Genomic DNA, 25704 nt, shown 5'->3' with positions numbered 1-25704 from the left:
CTCAATATTTCTCCTTCCTGTGTATTTTCCTTCTTCATTATTATTTCTTTTATATTATCATTTCTAATCTTCATTATTCATTTACTTTTCCACTTTCTTCGTTTTCTTTGCTCCGTCGTCTTTAGTTTTTGCTTAGGCTACGTTGTTTTTCCTATTTTCATTGCAATTGCCTTCCCTTTAATCTTCTTTATCTCGTGTCTTTCTCTAACTTTAACTTTCTTTCACACTTGCTTCTCTTTTCTCTCTAGCTCTCTCTTACTTTCGCACTTGTTTCTCCTTTCTCGGTTCAACCTTTCTCTCTTCCTCCAATATTTTTCTCGTTTCCCACATCCGTCTTTCGTTTAAATTCTCCCTCTCCTGGCCATATATAGTTTCGTATTAAAAACAAAACTCACACTTTTCCATACGTGATGTTATTAGGAGATGGTTATGGAGGTGGGTGTGGTCTGCGTGTGTATGAGAGAGAGAGAGAGAGAGATACTGTGAGGTTTTGTGAGACAGATAGATACAGATGCAGGCAGACAGAGATATATAGAGTACTGAGAGAGAGAGAGAGAGAAAATGGGGTATTGTGAAGTTTTGTGCGTGTGTGTGAGAGAGTATTATGAAACTTTGTATGTGTGTGTATGTGTGTGTGTGTGTGAGTGTGTGTGTGAGAGAGAGAGAGAGAGAGAGAGAGAGAGAGAGAGAGAGAGAGAGAGAGAGAATATTGTGAAGTTTTGTATGTGTGTGTGTGTGAGAGAGAGAGAGAGACAGACAGACAGACAGACAGAGAGTATTGTGAAGCTTTGTATGTGTGTGTGTGTGTGAGAGAGAGAGAGAGAGAGAGAGAGAGAGAGAGAGAGAGTCATGAAGTTGGAGTGTTTGCGTGTGTATGAGGGAGGGGGATATGGAGTGGCAGCAGGAGGGGGTGGGGGGGGTGTAGTGGTGATGGGAGGGGAGGAAAGGTGAGATGGGAGAAGGGAAAGAGTGGGAGGGAAAGTAAAGGGAGAGAATGGGTGAATAACACTCTCAAACACACACACAAAACACCCTCCCTTTTGTATTGCTATCTATTTGTCTGTCTGTCTAGCCTATCGCTCTCTCTCTCTCTCTGGTTAGTATGGATAATATAGAAGGCTTTTTTTAATGGAACCTTCACGCGGTGGCACTGATATAACCGGGTCTTCCACGGCCGGTTATAAAAAAAACTATCAACTCTTTATTTCCCATCCTCACGAGAGAGAGAGAGAGAGAGAGAGAGAGAGAGAGAGAGAGAGAGAGAGAGAGAGAGAGAGAGAGAGAGAGGAGAATTAAAGATAGGGAAAGGAGGAAAGAGAGAGGGAATGAGAGAAAAATGGAGTAAGGAGGGAAAGAATGAAAGAAAGGGAAGGAAAAATAGAAAAGGAATTAGTAGGAAAGAAAGAGGAAGAGAGGAAGGAGAAATGGGAGAGACGAGAGAAGAGGAAGGAAAGGAAGAAGGAATGGAGGGGAGAAGGAGCGATGAAGGAGGGTGAAGGGGAAGAGGAATGATAAAAATGTGGTTTGTTTAGGTGAGGAAGTACGGAGGGAGGGAGGAGGGAAGGAAGGAAGGAAGGAAGGAAAAGAATGGAAGAAGGAAGGAAGGAGGGAAGGAAAAGAATGAAAGAAGGAAGGAAAATATATAAAATAATGGAAGGGAAGAAGGAAGGAAAAGACAGGAAAGAATGGAAGGGAAGAAGGAAGGAAAAGACAGGAAAGAATGGAAGGGAAGAAGGAAGGAAAAGACAGGAAAGAATGGGAGGGAAGAAAGGAAATGATAGGAAAGGATGGAAGGGAAGAAGGAAAATGAAAAGACGGGAAAGAATGCAAGGCAAGATGTTAAGAGAATACAGGAAAGAATGAAGGGAAGGAAGGAAAAGATTGGAACGAATGGATTTGAAGAAAGAAGAAGAATTGGAGAAGAGAGAATTGAATGAATGGAGGGAAAAGAAATAATGACATGAAAGATGGAAAGGGAAAGGAAGAGAGGGGGAGGGAAATGAAAGGTGAAGGATGGAAGGAAAAGACAGGAAAGGGAAAAAAGAAAAAGGAGAGAGAAGGTAGCAAAAAAGAGGGATGGAGAGAATAGGGGGAGGAAGCAAGTGAAATTGAGAGAAAAGAGAGTGGAAAAATAGAGAAGTGGGAAAAGCTGGAAGGTGATTAAATGAGAGAGAGAGAGAGAGAGAGAGAGAGAGAGAGAGAGAGAGAGAGTGCTAAAATTAACCTGCTTTATAGTGACTCATCTTTTGCACCCATGTATTGATCAAACACACAAGGTAGCCAGACTGACACACGTACATCATCAGAGGACTATTTTTGAAAGTACGTGGGGCTAAAATCATGTAAAAATTTTAATATATCGAGGTGCGGAAGGTAAGCAAGACCAAAAGATGTGTAATTCACCGGGTCGGTCAGGATCACTTGATGGTCGTGATCGTCAGCTTTTACCCTCCCTTTCCTTGTACTCTCACTAAAAACAAACCTTAGATATGGAAGAAATTGAATTAAAAGAAACATTACTGTATTTGTGAATCAACATATTTTCATAAACAATTTTTCAATCAATTCTGCAGTAGTTACCCTAATTAATATCTGAATGATGTATGTTTTGCAGTAATAACAAGAGATGGAAATATTCTGCATTTCTCTTTCCCTGTCTTTCCTGTGAATATCAGTCCTAGTTATTACAAGGAACTGATTATATATTTGCTTAAAAAATGCAAGGTCTCTTTCTCCAATCAATAAATTCAGGGAGTTTAATGAGAAGTGGGCTTATGGATCATCATCGTCATCATCAATCATCGTAAACATCATCCAAACCCTTACTCCCACATTAACTGATAGGATGAGAAACAGAGACGTGAAATTAATACAGCAATACATAAACCATACACTATCATGCAGTGACTGTACCGAGCTGGATTTCCAGGCTTTATAACGGCAAATGCATCTTACCTGTATCACCTTCTCTCTGTTGATGATTAAGCTGTATTCTTGCTAGTTCCATATTTAATTCCTTTCATGAGAGGCTTTTTGAATTGGTGGGGATGGGGTTGTATATAACTGCCTTTAACTCTCCGTATTATGAGTTTATCCTTAACTGAATAAAATTGTATGGAAGTAGCAAGAATAAACAGAAAAATGTCGCTACATCAGGGCATTTGTTCTTTCATAATGGTGCCTATTTATTCCTGCTACCACCACATCACTTTATCCAGCCCGTTATTCTTCTAGGCTATATGAAGGAATTAGATACCAGGTACTGTACAACCTTCATTAACCCATTTACAAAGGTCTGGTGCTGGAGAGCAACACCTTCATGTGGTGGTAACAATAAAGCCTGACATTTCTGCTGCCCAGTTCCACACATTCCTCAGCTCCATCCCTATCCCCTAAATGGAGAAGGGGAGACTGCACAAGGGAGAGGCAACTTAACCTGGTTTAGGCTATGTTGACAGGAACCTGAGGCCACAACAACAATTCTTCATTTGGTGGTAGCAAGAATGAACTAGTAAAAGACACCATATCAATGTGGGAAAAAAATAAAAAGTTTAATGATGAATAATACAAATAAAAGAAGAATTCAGCATCATGCATTTTTATTCTGGTCATTTCAACTATTTAATACAAAAAACGAGAAAACTTAATAACTAAGTACACCAAACACAATGATTCCTTAACAAACAATAATTATAACTTACTGATCATGCACTGACAGTACATTAAGCCCTCACTGTAGATAGCCTTAAAGAGAAGTCTTTTATAAACAACATCAATGGTACCAGTATCTAAACTATGGGAAGGGGCTGGTGACTGCAGGAGAAGGACACTTTCGGCCTGTAGTGTACTGGGTCCATGTTCAGATGTACCTAGAACTACAATGGCAGTGTATAAGGCTGATTGGACAGTAACTCCTAGTGTACAGTACAGGGTAAATTAGCTAATAATGTCTGCAGTCAAGCGGACACAGTGCTCCAGCTGGAGCAGTAGTCTTCAAGAAGTCTGATCAAAGAGATTGTCAAGTATGAAGGAATTAATCTTGTTGGTGAGTTTCTTGAGTGTCTGGAGTTTTGTTTTACGAGGGATATGATATGTTCTGGAGGTGGGGATGGAGCTCTGTGGCGAGGGTAAGGAGTGGTTGGAGGACGGTCAGGGAGCTGTTGCCTTTCCTAACAATAAGAGGGGTCTCCCTCAGTGCTAACAGATCTTTGTATACAGCATGTGCTAGGAGTGCAATACTGTATGACGAGACCTGAGCAGTAAAGAAGGGGATATCTGAGGCTCAAATGTGCAGGAACTAAAATGATTAGATGGATGTGTGGTGCGTACTTGAATGTGAGGCCTGAGGGGACTACGTTTATGACTGAAGTGTTGAGAGGAGGGATGAGACTTTATCGTATTAGTGCTGTGATGGAGAGGTAGACTGAGATGGTTTGGGCATGTGGAGAGGATGGAGGGCTACAAGTGGGTGGGGAAAGTGTGAAATGTGAAGATCAGGGGTAGTGTTGCAAGAGGTAGACTGAAAAAGACCTAGGATGAGGTCATAGAGAGTGACCTCAGGAATAAGGGACTGAATAGGGAGGCTGCCAGACATCAAGCAGTGCGGAAAACTGCCATTAGGTGACCAAGGCTAATGCATGCATGCATGTTGGAGCCTTTATAAATGATACAATATGACAACGGTATGGTAATGCAATAAGAGGAATGAAAATGGGATTGATTATAATTCAACCACTGCCATTTAGTGGGTTACAGCGCTCCAACCAGTTGGGGACAATAAGGGTTTACATCTGAGGAATGGCTGGGGTTTATTGCTCACATAACACCACTCAGGGGCAGGCAAGGCTGGTTACCCTTGCCTTACATGTCAGGACTGAGTAGCCAAGCTTCAGGCCCCTATGCTCCTGACTGGACAAATGATGAATGGATGATGGATAGACAGCTTACCCCAATGTAGCTACACTACCAATTACACTGAAAAAAACTCTGATATTTTGAAAAACATCTATTATAATCCTGGCCATGTACAGTACATATAGGCCTGTGTGTGTGTTTATTGCAGCCTAAACTGGAAAAAGGATTTTAATGAAACTTGGCAGGATGGTTGCAACTGGGTCACTGATGGACATTTCAGTTACATGCAGAATTAAATTTTCTAAAGAGATGTTTTGACCCGTAACTGTTACCACTGGTTTTACAGTTGAACGGCCAACAGGGATGCAGTGCATCTGCTCCTGTGTCGACGCAAAAAATGTTGGTTCTGAGCAAAGCAATGTGCAGTTCAAAATAATGGTTCTCATTAGAGGAAGTGCTGGGAGGCCCAATAGGCCAACAAAGCAATTGTCCCTGACAAATAATGAGGACTGCCCAGATTTAGAAAAAAAAAAAAAAAAAAAAATGATGCTGCCTACAGTGAATAACCCACTACAGTATACAGTATTTCTACATTACCCATGGACCTATACGGTGGCTTGAGAAAAAAAATTGTTTGCCGTCTACATTATCACAAAATTATTTAAGCATCCAACAGCTGTAATAATAATAATAAAACTTACTGCTATACTGTAATTCCTAGAGAAAAAGAAGGACCTTATCACACAAAAGATGCCCAAAATACACTTTGCATATGCTTATGCAAGATATATGGTACATAAAGGTGTCATGCTTAACGTCCAAACATAAAAACTTTCAATATATATAATGTCTGCAAATGCCCAACCCATATTCCATTTAACCCCTTCAGGCTAGTGCAACTTTTATTATTATTATCCACATTATTATTATTCCGGTTGATGATATTCAACTTCGGCAGGATATTCCACGGCTACAGAGTTAGAAACAACAATGACAACCCCTTCAGTCTGGATATCCCTTTTTTAATTCCAAGCATTGCATTATTTTTACCCTTCATACAAATATAACTCTCAATATTTCATTCTTTGCTGCTCCCAGATAATTTTACTCAGTTTAGGTAAGAGCTTCTGAAATGAAGGGGTAAGGCTGTATCTAATCCCTCCACCTTGAAAAATCTTAACTATGCTGATTAAACTCGTCTGGAGATTGCAATTATAAATCATCGTTGTGAAGGGGCTAAACTCATCACATCAGATACACTCCCCCTCTCATCACATCACATAAATTCCCCCACTTGCAACAATAAAGGAAAATATCATGCAGACTTCCAATTCACCAATACATCCACGTGAAGCTAAATTATAATGGTGATCGAGAGACAAATATGCAATATAAAATGAATGGATAACACTGCATGCTGTGCGGATTCGAGAAATGATTGTGTGGGTAATATTTAAGCGCTTGACGGAACCTGGATTATGTTTCATTATTCTTTATGGATTAATTACTTATATGGAAACCAGGGTCAGTCAAATACTTAATTATTACCGCTTGTATAACACCTTCCAGCTTGCATCATGCCCTGTAGCACTGACATTATTGCTTAGGCTGCCATTCCTTACTCGTCCTTGTCCTCTTCGAAGTGTCGCCAGCACATATAATCCCTGGTGGTATATATCTACACTCGGATAATTACTAAAGACGGGAAAAACAGCCTAATATATGAAATTTCAAGGACAGAACTCGGCCACAACCTTCACCCAGACGCAGCAGAAGACACACTAAGGTCGGCAATACATCTTTCAATATTATGACTATATTAAAATAGTGTGATACATCTGCACAAGTACCTTAACAACTTGAATATATATTTTCAGATAGTGCTAAAATTTACTTCTGAATTCGTGTCAATCGGTTTTAATTCCGTCCTCATAATTTCGACTTCATAATGTAGAGTTATGGTTTTGAAAATTTGGAGAATCAATAAAAAATATGGAATTAATAATTGCTCTTAATATTCGTGCATTACTTTGAAGGCAAATATGCACCTCTACTTAACAATTTATAGTACAAAATAAATGTTTATGTTTCAAAGGTGTCATGCCAGCGGACAACAACAACAATCTGCCCTTCAGTCTCACGTTGCTCGATTGGCCACATTTTCTCTCCTTTTTTCTCTCTATTTCCGGGGCCTGGAGCTAAGTTTTCCACCATGGGCATCTTGGAAAGGATCGGGGAGATTGAAAAGGAGATCGCCAGGACCCAGAAAAATAAAGGTAAGGCTGGTGGAAAAATGGTATAGTGCCTTGAAAAATCTTGTCCCAAATGACAGATGAGACTGAGTGATTTATGTGCTGGGATTATGTGTATATTAAATTTACCTGATCCACCATATCCCCCAAAAGGAGAATGGTGGACTACAGGAGAAGGGTTGTTTCAGCCTGCAGTCCACTGGGTTCACGTCCAGATGAACGAGGGGGCCAGAATAGCAACTTCTGATATGCTAATGCATGTGTTTGAGTTGCGGGTAGCTGGATGATAATGATGTTTATTTGTATTTGATTACTGGTTGTAAATGTCAGCATAATACCTTAGACAGTTTTATTATATGAGGTTGACATCTTATGAACTGTCAAGAAGGAATGATGAAAGAACAGATGATCATAGAGAAGCATTTTGTGTCCAGTAAATTATTGGTGTCTCTTTAATTATTCAGTATTACATCTTGGTCAGCATTGATATGAAAACTGTTTTTATCCTGTATTTTAGTTTGCCATCATTGAAGCACCATCAGATGTGGGTGTCATGTATGATGTGGGATTTTTAATAACAGTTAAAAGTATATTTGAAGAGTTAATTTTTCCCTGATGTGTCATGCTGTCATGTAGTGCATGGGAAATTCCTCAAAAACTAGGAATAAAGCACAAGAATTTGAAAATGACTCAGTACAGTGATTCATTTGAGTTTCAGATGAAGCCAATTTTTTCTAGACTTATCACAGTTTATTTGAAAACTGTATTATCATGTAGAAAAAATAGATACCGAAATTTTTCAACATGTTGGAGCTTTCTGGTGCATAAAAGCTATCATTCGCTCTGATACATGTGCTATCTGTCTACTTATCTGTCTGTTGCCAAATGTCTTAATCCCATAAGGGGTGACCACAAACATATCACCTCCATGTTGCCCTGTCTGCCACCATTTCACTTAAGGGGTGACCACAAACAAATCACCTCCATGTTGCCCTGTCTGCCACCATTTCACTGCCCATCCCCCAACTCACACACCCCATGTCTCCTATACCTCTCCATTCCATCCCTTCATCTCATCCTCAGTCTCCCCCTCCCTCTCCCTCCCCCTCCACTTTACTTACATACACTCTCCTTGTTAATGTCTCACTAACCATTCTCCACATGGCCAAATCACCTCAGTGTATTTCTCCTGACACTTTTTGTCACATCCACATCCCCACCACAGCGCTTCTTCACTTCCTTATTCATCAGTCTGTCTCGCCATGTAACTCCACATACTCCTTTCAGATAATTCATTTCCACTGCTCTCACTCTTGACTTTTGTCCTTCCAACAAGGTCCAAGCTTCACTTCCATACATTAAAGTTGGTATCACAATACTGTCATGTAGTGACTTATTTTTACTGTGGTGCTCACTTCCCTATTTCTTATCACAGCTTTCAAAGAACTAGTCACCTTTCTTCCCTGTTGTACCCTTTCAAGCACTTCATCCTCCAAACCTCCATCCTTACTCATCACATGACCCAAGCACTAGGCCTATACTTAAATGCATTCACATTTGCCATTTCTTCATCATCCAGCCTCACTGTATGTTCAGTGACTTTATTTTTCTCTGAGACAATAACTTTACTCTTCCCTACATTAACTTTTAGATTCTGTTTCTAACACACTCTCCCAGACTCATTCACCAAGCCTTGCAGTTTCCCTTCGTCTTCACTTAACAGTACAGTGTCATCTGTGAACAACAATACTGGAAGTTTCCAAGCACTGCCCTTTGTCATCCTCCAACATCCACTGCTCTACCTTGTATATATATCTCTTTTATAACCCCATCCAATTTAACAACCATGGGGACATGACACATCCCTGTTTCAGTCCAACATTCAAATATAAAAATTCATTCAGTTCATTATCAACATGCACTACAGCCTTAGCACCCTCATACATAATCGTCATGGCGTTAATATTTTCCACATTCCTTGTCTTTCCACTCTGTCATACGCTTTCTCCAAATCCATGAAGGCCGCATACAACTTCTTTCCCTTCTCTAGAAACTTTGCCACTAAAGATCTAAGATTGAATATCTGATCTACACCTCTTCCCATCCTAAAACCTTCTTGTTCTTCACCAAGTAATTCCTCTGTTATTTCCCTAATTCCATCAGTAAGTATCCTAGCAATCCACTCACTTGATGTAGTGCTGCCTACTTCTTCCTTATCCTTTATCATTCTTTTTCTGTGCCTGCCCTCCTCTCTTCCTACATTATCCATCTTTCCTGTCACTTCTTATTACTCTTCTTTCCTTTACAGATGGCTTTACATTGAGTGACAAGCCAAATGGTTTCATGTAAGCCAAGAAACCATTTACAGCGCTGGGTGGTAACCATATAACCAACCCATACGTGCTCCCTACGTGTCAACAAGTGGGTTGGTGGAGGGTTAGTGCCCCTCCCCATAAAACCAATAACTCAGTGTCTAATGGCCACCCCTTACGGGATTATGGCGTCTGGCAATAGATAGATAGAAGTATCCTAGCATATACCTTGCCTGTTATTCAGATGCCCCTATGATTACCACATACTTCTTTTCCCATTTTCCTCTGTACAGGGAAATAATTATACTTGACTTCCAATCCTCTGGGACTCTACCTTCCTCCCAGGCCAATCTGCACATCTTCCATATCCATTCTGCTACTATTTCTCCCCCATGCTTCATCATTTCACCACACACTCCATCAGTTCCTGGGCCTTTCCCCATTTTGACTTTGTACTTTGTTTCCACTACTTCCATCCAACTGATTTCTTCCTGTCATCTCACCACCCTCTTTCTCCCTGCCATTCACCAGCCACTTCTACTCACATTATTTTCATTCTTTATGTTTAACAGTTCCTTAAAGTGTTCTCTCCATCTGCTCACTTTTGCCCGCTTCTCCACTATCAATCTTCCATTTTTATCTTTCACTCCCGTACTAACTTCTTTATCACCTTGTCTAACTCTCTATACCACCCTCCAGAACGTTTTCTCACGTTCCCTCTACTTTACACTCAGATTCCATATCCACTCTCTTCATAATCTCATACTAATCTTTTCACCTCTCTCTTCCACTCTACATATGTCACTCTTCTGTCTCTCAACATCCTCTATGCCTCTGCTTTCCATCCACTCACTATAAGCTTTCTTCTTTTTTGCCACAGCTTGCCAGTCCTCTTCATTTCACCATGTTGTTCCTTGCACCTCCTTTCGTCTTCTCTTCACCCCACACACCACCTCACATGCTGCACAGACTACTGTGGAAATCTTGCAGGCACCTTCCACCTCCCCTGTCAGATCCAAATCATATTTACCCAGTCGCTTCTCCACTTCTCTTTTATATTCTGCTTTTTCCCATCCTCTTGCAACCTTTCTACCCACCTTGTGTGGACTACTTCCCGCTGTCCTTCCCTTCTTCTATTCCTCCACTGCACTTGAACCTAGAGTTTTGCGACCACCAATTGGTGGTCAGAAGGTCCACTCCCCCAACCTCTGTGCTCTTGCACCCATTAGCTACATACCTTGTCATTCTGTCATCCACACACACATAATCAGACAGTGCCCTCCATTCATTCAGTTCACCACCCACCCATCCCATGACTCGCCACATATACCTATGGATCATTTTGAGCCTAAAGACGGTATTGACTATCACCAACCCCCTCCCCTCACAAATGTCCACTAGAGCACTGCCATTCTCATCTATTTCTGCAGGCACACCCCACTCGCCAACTACTCCGTCCACCTTTACATTCATATCTCCTGTGAAAAACGCTCTCTCATTTCTCTTAAACTTTTCCATGCATGTTTCCACATTTGCCCAGAACCCTTCTTTCACTCTGCTTGCATGATCATGAATTGGCATATACACACACACAGTTGCCCATGTTTTTATTACCACTTTCTGTCTTACCCACACAGTCCTCGAACCAACTGATCCATACTCTCTATATTCTCCTTCCATCTCTTGCACACAACAATACATACACCCTCTTTTGCCCTCTCATTCTCATCTACAGTACTCCTGCTCTTATACCCCATTCATACTCCCACTCTCTCAGACTCTCACCTCTCCATTTAGTCTCAGTTAATCTGCATACTGTATGTCCACTTTTGCACCCTTGAGCACCTGGACAATCTCTGTCTCTTTCACCTCGTCATTTGCACCCCTTCCATTCCACGTTGCAGTCTGTACCATGTCATATGTCTGGTCTTTGGTCGTCACCTTGGTCCATCCTGATCCGATGCTTCTTGTTTGTATTTTTAGTTTGTTGTTTTCAGGGAACGGGTACTAACCCTCCGCCAAACCAGTTGTTGACACGTAGGGAACACGTGTTTATTGGTTATAAGGTTACCACCTGGCGTATTAAATGATTTCCTGGTTCATAGGAAATCATTTGTCTTTTCATTCAGTGTAGTTACCAAAAACAGAGTACCACTTCACTGAGTGAGTGGATGATGGGCACCCTCACCGACCACTACATTTCATACGTTTGCGTGAAAAATTATTTATACTGTACATACCATATATATTTTTGTAACTGCAGATTTTCCTTTTAAATTCTACATTTGATTAATAAGGGAAGGAGGGGGAGACTGAGGATGAGATGGAGGGATGGAGAGGTATAGGAGAGAGGGGGTATAAATTGGAGAGAGGGCAACGGAATGGCAAGGGACGTGGTGACATGGGTCGATTTGTTTGTGGCCACCCCCTACGGGATTAAGGTGCCTGGCAATAGATCAGCGGTTCTCAAACTTCTTAGTGTGTGACCCTATTTGGAATATTTCAAGACTTCGCGACCCATAGGGTAAAGAGAGAGAGAGAGAGAGTGAAAGTCACCGATATATAGCCTCTCGTAGTTATTATGAATATGCTAATAGTGTGATAAGGATCATTACAATTTCAGTTAAGTAAATAAAATACACTGAAACCTTTAGGTTTATTCTACAGTATCTCCCTACGTGTCAAGTGGGGTTGGTGGAGGATTAGTGCCCCTCCCTGTAAAACAATTAACTCTAAGCCCTTGGCCACCCCGTTTGGGACACATGGTGTCTGGCAATGAATGAATGGATGATGTCCCTACAACCCATCAAAATTCCTCTCGCGAACTAAAGGTGGGTCGCAACCCATAGTTTGAGAATCACTGCTATAGATAGATAGATAATCATTAATACATGTTTTTGTCAACAGCGACGGAGTACCATTTAGGAGTGTTAAAAGCCAAGCTCGCCAAATACCGCACTCAGTTGCTGGAGCCACAAGGGAAGAAGGGGGAGAAAGGCGAGGGCTTCGATGTTATGAAAAGTGGTGATGCTCGGGTGGCGCTGATTGGCTTCCCATCCGTCGGCAAGGTACTGTATTGGTTCAGCTGGATTCTTACTTATCAAGCCTGTACTAATTTAACCCTTCATGCATAATAAATATGGTGTATATTTTATAAAGAAAAAGAGGTATGAGGATAATTGTGACTAATGCTGTATATTTTCATTTTTTTTATTACAATACTATATATTCCTGTTTTTGTATTGCTTTCTTTTTTTCTTAACTGCTGCAGAATGACTTACAGTTGATGGAATTGAGATTTTTATAATCCTGTGATCCTTTGGTTATCGTGCATAATTGGTACCAGACATGGTGCATGATAATGGAATTGCACAATAACGAAAGCACAGAATCTATGGGATTTATCCTAATTCATCCCAGGCATCCCAAGTGCAAGCCCAAATTTTCCCATCTACAACAGTTTAGGCCCATTTAATACACACAGTACATACTGTTATGGTAAGTATCAGAAATGCACACAGGCATGGTTAGGTTTATAGCAAGTGATGAAAAGGGCACAATAGGGAAGAAGCTTATACCATAGGGAGACCAGAGATGGGTTTGAGGGAAAGGGTTCCAAGGGTAGAAGGTGGAGAATTAGTGGTCTCATCTTTGAATCCCTCAAAACCGTCAGAATCCACAGATGCTGCACCATCATTGTTGGCAGAAACCAGTTCAGGTGCACAATAACAATGTTATTGAGCCAAAAAATGTACAGTAATGGCAGGAGTGTGGATGTTTATCTTGCAATGATAACAAAAACCACACTAACTAGCCTAAGTGCCTGATAACCAGTGGATCACTGTATTCACAGTTGTTTTTTTCATTGCCTGTCATAATCATTGGTAAAATGTGAAAGTTAGGTGAGAAACTGTATAGATAGTGGGTAGAGTATGTTGTGTGTACATGTATGGTACCATATTTACTGTAATTGTAAAAGATGTGGCCTTTGTTAAACAGAAATAAATATATAGTGTAGTAGTTTTGTAGTTGCTGTTATGACCTTCAAATGATCTTCAGATGGACAGATGGAACTGAAGCATCATGTGGTCTAATGGAATACTGTACTATATGTAGTTTCTCTATTGTTTCATTGTATCAAACTTGTACTTAGTTCCATACATTATGTATGTTTTGTCACATGATAGTGGTTTGCAGAACTGGATATACTGTATTTTGTATTTTGTTACATGATGATGCTGTTATTTAATTTTGTGACTAAGATATGATACATAATAGAATGTTGTGTCTAATAATAGTGTATCATTTGCTAGGATGTATACAGTTGTTAGACCATTAGATGATTTTGGCACTGGTTAAGGTCCTAGGCCATAAAAGACTTCAATTATACCTTGGCCATTCCTATTATCAGGGTTTTATTGCATTGTTTTGACAGTGCACTTGATGATGTTAATAGCTTTCCTATTTTTGGATCCAGTCCACCTAGTCTGCTAATGGAGAATGGGGTTAGGATGATGATGTTGATAATACTCTGTGGCTGATAATGTTTTCTCTCCTCCCGCTAGTCCACCCTGCTGAGTACGCTGACCAATACGCAGAGTGTGGCAGCATCGTACGAGTTCACCACCCTCACCTGCATCCCTGGCGTCATTGAGTACAAGGGGGCAAACATCCAATTGTTAGATTTGCCGGGAATCATTGAAGGGGCCTCACAGGGCAAGGGTAGGGGTAGGCAGGTGAGTAGGAAGAAGTTTTGATTATGGTATTTAACTGCGCTGATGATACTACTGATTGTTATAAGTATCTACACTTCTCAAGGCCTTAGCTGATCTCCGGGTCTTGTATTTGGTTTATGAAAGCCCAACCTCAGATCGTTAAACCTTGTAGAGGGTACTGGCCGTCGTTGCATTATTTCCTTCAGGGACAAGCCAGATGTTTTTTTTTTTTGCTCATGATTGGGTTTCCTGTGTTCTGTTTGATATTCGTTAATTTTAAAGGGATTATATTACTGTTTTCTATATGACTTTGCTATGCACATTTCATTACATTTGCATATACTGTACCATGCAGAGGCATTGAATAACGTGTAAATAGTAGGGATGTGCCGATAGTATTGGTATTAGTAACAGCACTATCAGCCTTTTTTTTTTTTTCTTTCTTTTTTGTAGTATCGGTATCGGCAAGGTAAAAATATGGCCGATACTCCGATACATTTCTGGTTTATTATGTGGTTCAAGATCATGTTCCTTGACACTGATAAACAGATGGTTATGATATTATATTACATTTTAATTACATGCATGATGTAACATTGTCATATACTGTATTAATATTATATGTCGATTACAATATTGCTCCAGCATTAACAACACTCTCGTTGCCCCCCATCAAATAAATCAAAATAAAGTCAAATAAATAAAATCAAAATAAAAAATTGTTGGTATCAGTATCGGCAAAGTATCGGCCATTTGTTAGTATCGGAGTATCAGTATCGGTATCGGCCAACATCTTGGTATCGGCACATCTCTAATAATGTTCAAGAATTTATAATATTTACATTTAGGAGTATTATGATTCCCTGTTGCTGTTCTGTGTCTTGGTCATACTGTATTGATGGTTCATGAGAGTAGTGATAATGTCTGTTGATCTGTCTCTCTATATCCAGACGCCTTAATTCCATAAGGGGTGGCCACAAACAAATCACATCACTCCATGTTGCCGTGTCCCCTTCCTTTTCGCTGCCCTCCCCCTAGTTTACGTATTCCTCTCTCGTATACCTTTGTACTCGATCTTCTTCAGTGTTAATGTACTGTTTGTCATTACAGGTCATTGCAGTAGCCCGAACAGCAGATCTTGTGATAATGATGGTTGATGTGACGAAGGGAGAAGTTCAGAAGGAACTCTTAACCGCAGAACTGGAAGCTGTTGGCATTAGATTAAATAAGAGAAAACCTGGCATCTATTTTAAGGTAAGGAGGATCCAGAGACAAGGAAAGGGAAATAATAATAGTTCTCCCACTTGTTTGCTTTCTTTTTCCTTAATTTTGGAAGAAAAATAGCATAGGTAGCTAGTGATTATTCTTAGGAATTCACTGAAGGCTTTTTTTTTAATTAAATACCAGTACATGATGGTATAATGCTCTTCTTCTACACAGCAGGGTGATTTCTTGTGTGTTGTGTGGAATGTTTAGTCTGCTGGTGTGAGCATGGATGAGGCAGAGGAAGTAGCAAGCGAATGAGTGATGCAGGTTAATTCTCTTGTTACTGGAGGACGCAGTCTGCATCCAACCGTGGGCAAGTACTCAGGATGTGGGCTGGCTCGGCCTTGGCTGAGTGCTGGGAGAATCCCCCTGTTTCCACGCTCGTGGTACTTCTTAAACGTTTTATCGTCATATCCTTAGTTTTGCTTCTATCTCCGTGATTTTTTATTCCTCGTAATCTCGAATAGTTGTACTTGCTTATGGTGCTGATAAAAACGTTTGACGAATATAAATTATGCGCTGATTTACGATATTTTTTCCTTCCTTCGTGTTTCCTCATAGAAGTATATGTTTTATGGTAATTGTTACTGAGAAAGAGTTTTAGGAAATTTCGTTAGCTACATTTTGGTATGTAAACATTTACTGTAGGACAGTTCGAGTCAGTTTTATGTACTGTACTGCAAGAGGAATTATCTTACGATCGTGCTGCAGTGCGGGAGCGGTGTTTCGCACTGCCAAAGTTGTTGATAAATTATTTTATCCCCTGCCTTTATTTACGCCTCTGCCTGCATGGGTGGGGCACACAGAACAATACACTGAGATGCAGCAAGCACCTTGGTGCATCCAGGAATGGATGCACAAAAATTCTAAAGCAAAAAAATCAAGGGTTGATTTTGTTTGACGCAGCTTGTGTCATCCAGTAATGAGTGGGTGAGATTAGATTTGACACAGCCTTCGTCATCCAGTAACGAGCGGGTGACTTTTGCACTGCTAACCTAAGTATCGAAAGGGTTAAAAGGCTCAGTCTGCTGGTGTGCACATGAATGAGGCAGAGGAAGTAGCATCATCGTCATCATCTGGACCTCCTTTCCCACCTTAGGGCAAGGTGAGGAAGTAGCAGATGAATGAATGATGTAGGTTAAACTGTGCTAACATTGACTGAGCCTTCCCTGGAAAACACAAGACATTGCCAGCAGAGTGGATGATGAGTACTGTGTTATATAAGGTGCGAATGAATCCTGTATATTGCCATCAGACAAGAATAAAGAGGGATTTTCAGACTGGGAGGGGTTGAATATGGCAGTTAGCCCATCATTATTATGCATTTCTCCTCAAATGAAGAAAATTATGTGGAGGCATTAGAATATTTGATGGTAGGTGGTGACAACCATCATCCACTCACTTGATGTAGTGCTGCCTACTTCTTCCTTAGGCTTTATCATTCTTTTTCTGTGCCTGTCCTCCTCTCTTCCTATTTCTCCCATCTTTCCTGTCACTTCTTATTGCTTTTCTTTCCTTTACAGGTGGCTTTACATTGAGTGACAAGTCAAATGGTTTCCTGTAAGCCAAGAAACCATTTACAGCACTGGGTGGTAACCATATAACCAAACCATACGTACTCCCTACTTGTCAACAAGTGGATTGGTGAAGGGTTAATGCCCCTCCCCGTAAAACCAATAACTCAAAGTCAAATGGCCACCTCTTACGGGATTATGGCAACTGGCAATAGATAGATAGATAGATAGCATTAGAATATTACAAAAAAGATGGCCTTTGACTGAAGAGGTTAAAATGAAGGTTGGATCCAGTAACAAGGCAAGAGAAAGCATAATAGTTCTCCTGCATATCTTTCAGTTTCTCTTGTTTGTAGATCTTACCAAACCCCATCTTTAGGTGGAAGTAAGAGTCTGGATGATGATGGTGATGATTAAAAGTAATGCATATCTTTAGAGGCTCATTTTTATTGGCCTTTAGATTTGTGTGTTGAAAAGGATTATATTACATAGCTACTTTGTTTGTGTGTGTGTGTTATGTGGAGCAAGGAAGTGCAGTCTGAAAAAAATTAATTGAGTCATCTACATATATACATACTTGTGTACATTTGGATGGCAGTTTTATTTTTTTACAGTATTTTATTATATATTTTTCATTCTGGTCAAGTTGTTAACCCTGATATATCTTCTCAGGACCCATCCCACTTTTTCCTCTATGTCCCTCTGTGTTCAAGACTATACAGTGCTTCATTGAATTAGTCTCACACATTCTCTCCTAGTCCAGTCCTGCTCAACCTGCCCATATGCATCACAGTCCTAACACTTACAATTGAAAGCAAAGAGAAAATTTTATGTAACCCTTGCTATATATGGTATATATGTTCTGTTTTGGTTTCATTATATCATTGGCTCATGAACTCTAAGAGGAATTGAATATAGAAATGTGTTTTATGTGTTAATGCAACTTCTAGAACTATAGTTTTTATTGTACTTTGAGACTATGTGGAGGCAGTGGCTGACTTTGTAGTGAGGTGGCCTGTAGTCCTAATGGACCCAGGATTAAATCCCCGCAGGGGCAGGGAACAGTTTGAGGATTTGAATTTCACAAAAGCAGACTTTACTGATCTACCAGAAGACCTGCCGACATGTCATAAAAATATCCCCACTAATACCGGTGCTCCAGTCCTGTATGTGACAACACTGGCATGTATTCAACATTGACGGTGGGTGTTAGTGCTGAAGTGTGACATGTGGAGGTGTGTAGGAGGACTACTTGGCCTTGGGATAGGCCCTGAAGCCTTTGCCCAGAGTTGGACACACAAAGAAAAAAGAGAGAGAGAGAGAGAGAAAAGTCACAAAGTTGCCCATTTGAAAAATATACTGGCATAGAAATTGGGTCATGATGGTGATGATGATAATGATGGTTTAATTATCCACTTAGTTAAAATCGGGTCAGGATTACGAACAACAATGATGTTGGTAATGATAACATGACGATGATGATATTCTTACAGCAAAAGAAGGCTGGCGGCATCAAGTTCAACGCGACGTGTACCTTGACGAAGATTGACGAAAAGATGGTACAGATGATCCTACACGAGTACAAGATCTTCAACGCTGAGGTGGGTTTAGATGAGGCTTGATTCGAAGGACTATGTGTATTATTTTTATTTATTTATTCATTTATCTACAGGTATGTATTTATTTATTTTTGTTTCTTATTTTCTGCAAGTAATAGTGTGGCATATTTCAATGAGCATGTTTCTGATAGTCTTGTTGTTTTTGTGATCGTAGCCTCAAATTGACTTTAACTGGTGGACTGCTGGCTAAAGTTGCCCTTCTCTGCAGTCCACCATCCTCCTTTAGGGGATAAGGATGGAGTTGAGGGATGCTGCATGGTTATAATTGAATATATACTGTGTAATTATATGAGGATAGCTTTACATAAGAAAAAACGCTCGTAACTGTAGTGAAAAGGGTAAGTTAGTTATTTTGCATCGTTCCATTCCAGGTGATATTCCGGGAAGACTGTACATCCGATGAATTAATTGACGTCATCTCTGGCAACCGGGTGTACATGCCGTGCCTCTATGTGTACAACAAGATTGATCAGGTGTCCATAGAGGAGGTGGACCGAGTAGCGCATTTGCCTCAGAGTGTTGTTGTAAGGTGAGATGTTTGTGTGCAGCTGTAGTCTCATACACCCCTGATATGGCTGTAGAGGATTGGGTGATGGGCAGACAGACAGACAGACAGATGGATAGTGATTAAGTGGTTTAAGCCTATAAGGCCATAGAGGATTGGATGATGGGTAGACAGACAGACAGATGGATAGTGCTTAAGTGGTATGGGGCCATAGAGGATTGGGTGATGAGTAGACAGACAGATAGATAGTGATTAAGTGACATAGTGCCATAGAGGATTGGGTGATGGATAGACAGACAGACAGATAGATAGTGATTAGGTGCTAAATGGGTGGATAACATCGACCCTAGCGAGGCACTATCTACCACAGGGGGACACCAGTTTTTTACACGGTGTTCGTATTATACCAGACTGTGCAAGACGGCCCCACCAAAACAGTTGTTTGTGTTTGGTGGATGGATTTGCTTTGCCAGAAAGACCGGATTTAGCAACAACCATAAGAGTAAAATATGACTAAAACTTGGTATCTAGCCACACAGTTATCACTTTTAGGCTGGAAACATTCAGCCACAAGTACATAGAGTCAGAAGCTGAAACCATCACATTGTTACAAATCCTAATACACAGCATGGAGTTCTCTTATAAGCAGTTTTCAGTAGTTGTTGGGAAGTAATGAGTTGGTTTGGCTCTTGTTTTAGCTTCCAGTCCATAGAAAACATCAGCTGTGTCTTGGCCAACCTCAGTATGGGGATTCTTTTATGAGGAAGCATGGCGTTAAGAGAAGTGCATTGAGGTGGTTGGGCCATGTGAAAAGGATGGAGAGTAAGAGACTAGCTAGGGGAGTGTATGTGAGTGAGGTTGAAGGGGGGAGAGGAAGGGGGTGACTGAGGATGAGAGGAAGGGATGGAGTAGAGAGGAATATGAGAGAGGTGGGCGTAAGTTGGGGGTGAAGGCAGCTAAATGTCAGGGGACGGGGCGATATGGAGACGATTTGTTTGTGGCCACCTCTTACGGGGTTGAGATGTCTGGCTGTTGATAGATAGATAGTGTCATTTGATTGAGACATGGAGGCAATTTCTTTGTGGCCACATCTAATGGGATTGAGGTGTCTGGCTGTAGATAGATAGATAGACAGGGCTCTTGCTAACTGCCGATGGTTGCGAGCCATTTGGCTCCTAAGGTTTCAATTTAGGAGCCAAATAAATTTTTAGTAGCCAAACTGACTACGAGCCGGAATATTTTACGAGCAATAAATTATTTATTTACACATTGTGATGATTAGAATCTTATAATGAGGTTTTAAACATTCTCAACAGTGACCAGGAAGACTTAATAATCAATCATAATGTGCTTTTTTGTTCATTTAAGTGAGATTTTCTTATTTTATAGTTTACTGGGTTTTGAAGTGGATGTATTTTCTCCTCGCCAAAAGGCAACTTGCATGTAAAATTTGTTCACTGAAGGGAAAAAATACTCGCATTTGCGAGCTGTGGCTCGCCAAACAAGAGCCCTGATAGATGGTGTCATTTGCTTGATAGGTAGATAGAATACTCCCACACCCATATGGTCTTTGTCTTTCCCTCTTACAGCTGTAACATGAAGCTCAACCTGGATTACCTGTTGGAGCGGACGTGGCAGGAACTATCATTGTTACGCATCTACACCAAGAAGCCGGGATGTGCGCCGGACTTCTCAGATCCCATCATCCTGCGAGGTGGGGCCACGGTGGAACACGTCTGCCACTCCATCCATCGATCCATTGTTGCCGTCTTCAAGTATGCCCTGGTTTGGGTAAGTGCACTGGATTTTTAAGGCATTAGAGGTGGGTTTTGAGAATAATTTGCGATGCGTCTCTTTTTTCTCATTATGTATTTAAAATTTTACTGTGCTGTGTTTGGAGATGCAGATTACTGGTGGTGAGTGCAGTAGTATTACATCATATTAATGTAGGATATATTTATGTAAATGTGTTATAATCTGGTTTGAAGAATTTTGTGTGGGACAGAGTTTGGCACCCCTGTTTTTACTCAGTGATGTGATAGTTGTTGAATTAACTCTTGCTAATAGATAATTTGAAATGCATAAGTGTGGATGTATATGCCTCTGAGGTGGTCAGGATCCCAGGGACTTGAATGATGAGTGATTGAGAGAGTGGCATTTTTGAATGGGTATGCTGTTGTTGATAGTTCTCTTTCCATCCATTTTCTCTTGCTCTTTGGACCCTACTTCACCCCATCCTTTGGTAGGATAAACAAGTCAGGATGATGATGATGATTATCTTGGTGGTGATGATCATTTTGACTCTTCTCACTGCTGGTCAAGGTTTTGGGGTTTGTCAGGTGACTTTTCCTGCTGTACAGCTGAAACTGAAATTTGGAAATATAACTAACAAATTTCTAGCTAAGTAGATTATTAACGCAGAAGTGCTTCCAGAGTATCTCCACCACTATCTATCTATCTATCTGTCAATCTGTCTGTCTAGAGCCAAATACTGTCATGCTAGAAGTGGTGACCAGAAACAGATTGCCTCCATATCACCCTTCCTCCCTTGTAACCTCTGTGCAAGTCAGACTCCATGATGTTCTTATCGTACGTTTATATTGTAATTTACTATTGATTCCTTCCACCGCCTTCTTTTGTTTTGGGTCATCCTGTGAATAGTATTACCAATTTGCTGTGTTTATTAACCAGGCTGTTTTTTCACTAGAGGAGGAGTATATTTTCAGTATTCATTTTGTCATTAGGTACACAGCAGATGTATTGGAATTTTAATGTGTATTTATGCATCACCTCATCTTTTGGTGGAAATATGAGCAGTGTTGATGATGACATTGTTGATGATATGATGATGACAGTATAATAATAATAATAATAATAATCTTGCACTTCTCCACTAACACACTATTTTGTTCTGATAATAATAATGATAATAATCTTGCACATAACTCTACCATTAACACATTATTATTTTTTATTTCAGGGCAAGAGTACAAAGTTCAACCCCCAGAGAGTCGGCATCCATCATGTTATGTGTGACGAAGATGTTATTCAGATTGTTACTAAAAAATAATTAATACATTAGCCCTATTAACCCATTACCTTTCAAAGAGATGCTGGGGAGGGAGGCCTTCACATGGTGGCACTGATATAACCGGGTGGATCCACTGCCTGGCTATACAGACGTCCCTCAACTCCTTCCTTATTCCCCCTTATCCTCAGAAAAGGTGATGGACTGCAGGCTGAAGCTGTCCTCATCCTGCAGTCCACCAAGTTCACATTGAGATCATCCTGGAGCCACAACAACAGTCTTTCTAAGCAGATTATATATGTGTATATTACTTCAGTCTGTTCCATGAGGGGTTTCTTCCTTCGCCTGTTAGTTTCTAGTTTTGTTTATCGTCTTGCATGAGCATAATTCATCTGTGGATTTATTTTTCATTATGGTATTATTATTTTGTGTGTTACTAGGTCAGAATTTTCACGTTGGTTCATCACATCGTATTATATTGTGCCTAAAAATTTATGATAACCGTTTTCCTCAACATAACATCATCCCTCACCATATTCTTTGCTCATAAATGCAGAACTAGTGTGCATTTTAGGTCAGCTGTGAGTTTTGGCTGTCTGGGAGGTAATTTATGCATCTTGTTAATTAGGGGGAGTTTTGATGGTGATGATGGAAGGTACTGTGAGTGTAGTGTAGTAGAGGGAGTTAGGTATTTAGTGATGATGATGATGATGATGGTGATGGTGATGATGGAAGGTACTGTGAGTGTAGTGTCGTAGAGGGAGTTATGTATTTAGTGATGATGGTGATGATAATGGAAGGTATGATGAGTGTACTGTAGTAGAGGAAGTTAGGTATATAGTGATGATGGTGATGATGATGATGGAAAGTACTGTGACTGTATTGTGGTTGAGTTATGTATTTAGTGATGATGATGGTGATGAGGGAAGGTACTGTGAGTGTATTGCAGTAGAGGAAGTTGGGTACTGTATTTCGTAACGATGATCGTAATGAAAAGTACGTTGTTACTGTATTCTGTATCAGTGACCTTGTTTGAGAGGTAATTGGTAATATTGGAAGATGTGTATACTGTTTGCCTGTCTGCCTAAGTGTCTGTCTTTCTCTCTGTGTGTATCTATGTCTGTCTTTTATGTCTATTTATCTGTCTGTCTATGTTTGTTTTTCTGTCTCTGTCTACTAGCCAACACTGCCTGTCTGCCTAACTATCTGTCTTTCTGTGCCTGTGTATTTATCTCTGTCTGTCTTTATGCCTACTTATCTGTCTGTTTGTCTGTCTATCTGTTTGTTTCTCTGTCTCTCTGTCTCTCTACCTCCCAATCCCATACTTCCATTAGCTGCAACAAGAATGCCTCCTAGCCTCTCACCCATTACCTGTCACTACTCCCTGCAGAGTTTGTGTATAATATAATGTAAGATGGAGTTCACAGTGGAGTTAAATTTGTGAGGCCGGGGATAACTTTTTTCATTTCAGTCTGTGCCATCTCCTGACGATTTTATTTAGCATGGGGTGGGGGTTTTGAAATGGAGGGGTTAGGTGTAGTGTTAGTAAAGCCTTTTCAGTGTGAGAGGCCTTTTGAGAGTTAAATAAAATTGCTTGATCACGGGAAGAGTGAAGTAACAAGGAGGTGACCCAGATTCATTGTGTTTATTGTTAAAGCTTCTGTCTATTTATTTATCTATCAGTTTATATGTCTGTCTGTTTATCTGTCTATCTATCTAACTGTCTGTCTTTCTATATTCATCTTTCACTCTACTGTATCTATCAATACCCAGTTGACATAATCCTGTAAGGGGTGGCCACAGACAAATCACCTCCATGTTGCCCTGTCCCTTGTCAATTCACTGCCTTTTCCCCAGCTTACACCCCTCCTCTCTCATATACCTCTCCACTCCATCCTTCTGTCTCATCCTCAATCTCTTTGAACATTAAATACTACAAATTGGCAGACTTAATTTCATATAAACCCATTTAGAGCATGTAGGAGCTGAAGGGTAGGCTAAAAATTGTGATATGTTTTATTGTGTTTACTCTTTATTTCTATCTATCCATCCATCTATTGCCAGACGCCTTAATCCTGTAAGGGGTGGCCACAAACAAATCGTCTCCATGTTGCCCTGTCCCCTGCCATTCACTGCCCTACTTCCAGCTCGCATCCCCCTCTCTCATATACCTCTCCACTCCATCCCTCCATCTCATCCTTGGCTTCCCCCTCCCTCTCCCTCCCCTCCACCTCACTCACATACACTCACCTCATCAGTCTCTCACTCTCCATCCTCTTTAGGTAATATATAAAAATTTTGAATATATATATAGGTAAAAAGTAAATACATCAGTAAATCTTAAACCAGGCAGGGGACATAAGACTGAAAGTGTTAAAAAGCCTCCTAAGAATACTGGACAGTGGCATAAATGAGAGTCATACAAATAGTTGATATAAACAGGGTATCAGAGTATGGGGTAGGAAGGGTTAAAGAAGACAGGGAAAGGAGAGGAATAGGGAGGGAAAGGAGAGGAAGGGAAAGAGTAAAGGTGTGACAATTACGAGGGATGGGGATGCAGGTGGGAAGTGGAGAGGTGTGAGGAAGGAAAGGAGAGGAAGTGAAAGAGTACAGTAAAGGTATGCAACAGTGACAAGAGATGGAGATGCAGATGGGAAGTGGAGAGGAGTGAGCATGGAAAGGAGAGGAAATGAAGAGTAAAGGTATGCAATAATGACAGGAGATGGGGATGAAGGTGGAAAGTGGAGAGGATGATGTAGCAAGTATGGAAGAGAATAAGGAGAGATAATGTTACTTCTGAGAGCTAGAAATAAAGGAGCAGCTATGGAAGAAAGAAGAGAGTCAGGAGAGAGAATGGTAAGGAGTGATAGAGGAAAAATTGATAGGAAGTAGCAGTAGGAACACACACATCTACAGTAATTCATCCATCCATCCATCCATCATCCAATCCTACATTGCCCCAAGAGGAGCGTAGGAGCCCGGGGCTAGCCAGTTGGTCTTGACATTTAAGATGAGAGTGACCAGCTTCACTCATCCCTGAGTGGCATTACATGAGCAATCATAAAGCCTTGAATTCTGTTATAACCTGATATCTTTGTATCCGGTGGAGCTAGGATTCCTGGGACGTGAATGAAGTGGCCTATTTGGATTGGGCAAGTTTGTGCTGTCTGGACATTGCTACTCCTCACCCTGCACTTGGGTGGGAAAGGAGGTCCGGATGATGATGATGATGATATGTAAAAAAATGAAATGAGTCACTAAAGCAGACAGTCCCCTATTATCTTCATTTATTATCCAGTAAATGGTAAAATGATCAGGCAACTTGCTTTTTTGTGGCAGTGGATGAGAAACTTGTGTGTACCTCATTGAGAGTAAATTTATACGCTTAGTAAGACAGTCACTCCACCTGGGATGTAATGCACAGACCCACTTATCCTGAGTCATCTGATTTTTTGCCTTAAGTTTGCTATTTTCCAGTCTGGTGGCATCTTATATTTTCCTTGCTACTTCCAGATGATTATTTTTCTATCTCTTAAAAATCTCTTGTTTTGAATGGATAACTAAGGCTGTGTCCAACATCTGTTTGAAATGTTCTTGTTCACTTGAAAATAATTGTACAATGGTAGCAGGAATAAAATA

At 40.6% G+C, this 25704-nt stretch overlaps 1 protein-coding gene and 1 long non-coding RNA gene across 2 annotated transcripts in view; both read left to right on the top strand.

Moving 5' to 3' along the window:
* The window catches only part of LOC145395734 (uncharacterized), a 171179-nt gene that overhangs the window by 129862 nt on the left and 15613 nt on the right, over window positions 1–25704 (top strand). The window lies entirely within an intron of this gene.
* Window positions 7018–24316, top strand: LOC145395733 (developmentally-regulated GTP-binding protein 2). Its single transcript, XM_080269269.1, has 8 exons — window positions 7018–7130; window positions 12326–12486; window positions 13984–14154; window positions 15244–15387; window positions 18407–18514; window positions 18904–19061; window positions 20627–20828; window positions 22018–24316. Exons 1-8 carry the CDS (start codon window positions 7067–7069, stop codon window positions 22105–22107), a joined length of 1098 nt encoding a protein of 365 aa, XP_080125395.1. The 5' UTR covers window positions 7018–7066; the 3' UTR covers window positions 22108–24316.

The sequence above is a fragment of the Coenobita brevimanus genome, chromosome 33, assembly GCF_032717465.1.
Source record: "Coenobita brevimanus isolate Jiangsu-jjx chromosome 33, ASM3271746v2, whole genome shotgun sequence".
NCBI lineage: Eukaryota > Metazoa > Arthropoda > Malacostraca > Decapoda > Coenobitidae > Coenobita > Coenobita brevimanus.
This window is presented reverse-complemented; position numbering and strand designations above follow the sequence as displayed.

Excerpts from the sequence above, each read along its gene's own strand:
- LOC145395733 (XM_080269269.1), top strand. The coding sequence starts at position 7,067 with ATGGGCATCTTGGAAAGGATCGGGGAGATTGAAAAGGAGATCGCCAGG. Across the intron at positions 14,155-15,243 it reads GCAAGGGTAGGGGTAGGCAG|GTCATTGCAGTAGCCCGAAC; the intron begins GTGAGTAGGAAG and ends TTGTCATTACAG. Across the intron at positions 15,388-18,406 it reads AACCTGGCATCTATTTTAAG|CAAAAGAAGGCTGGCGGCAT; the intron begins GTAAGGAGGATC and ends ATATTCTTACAG.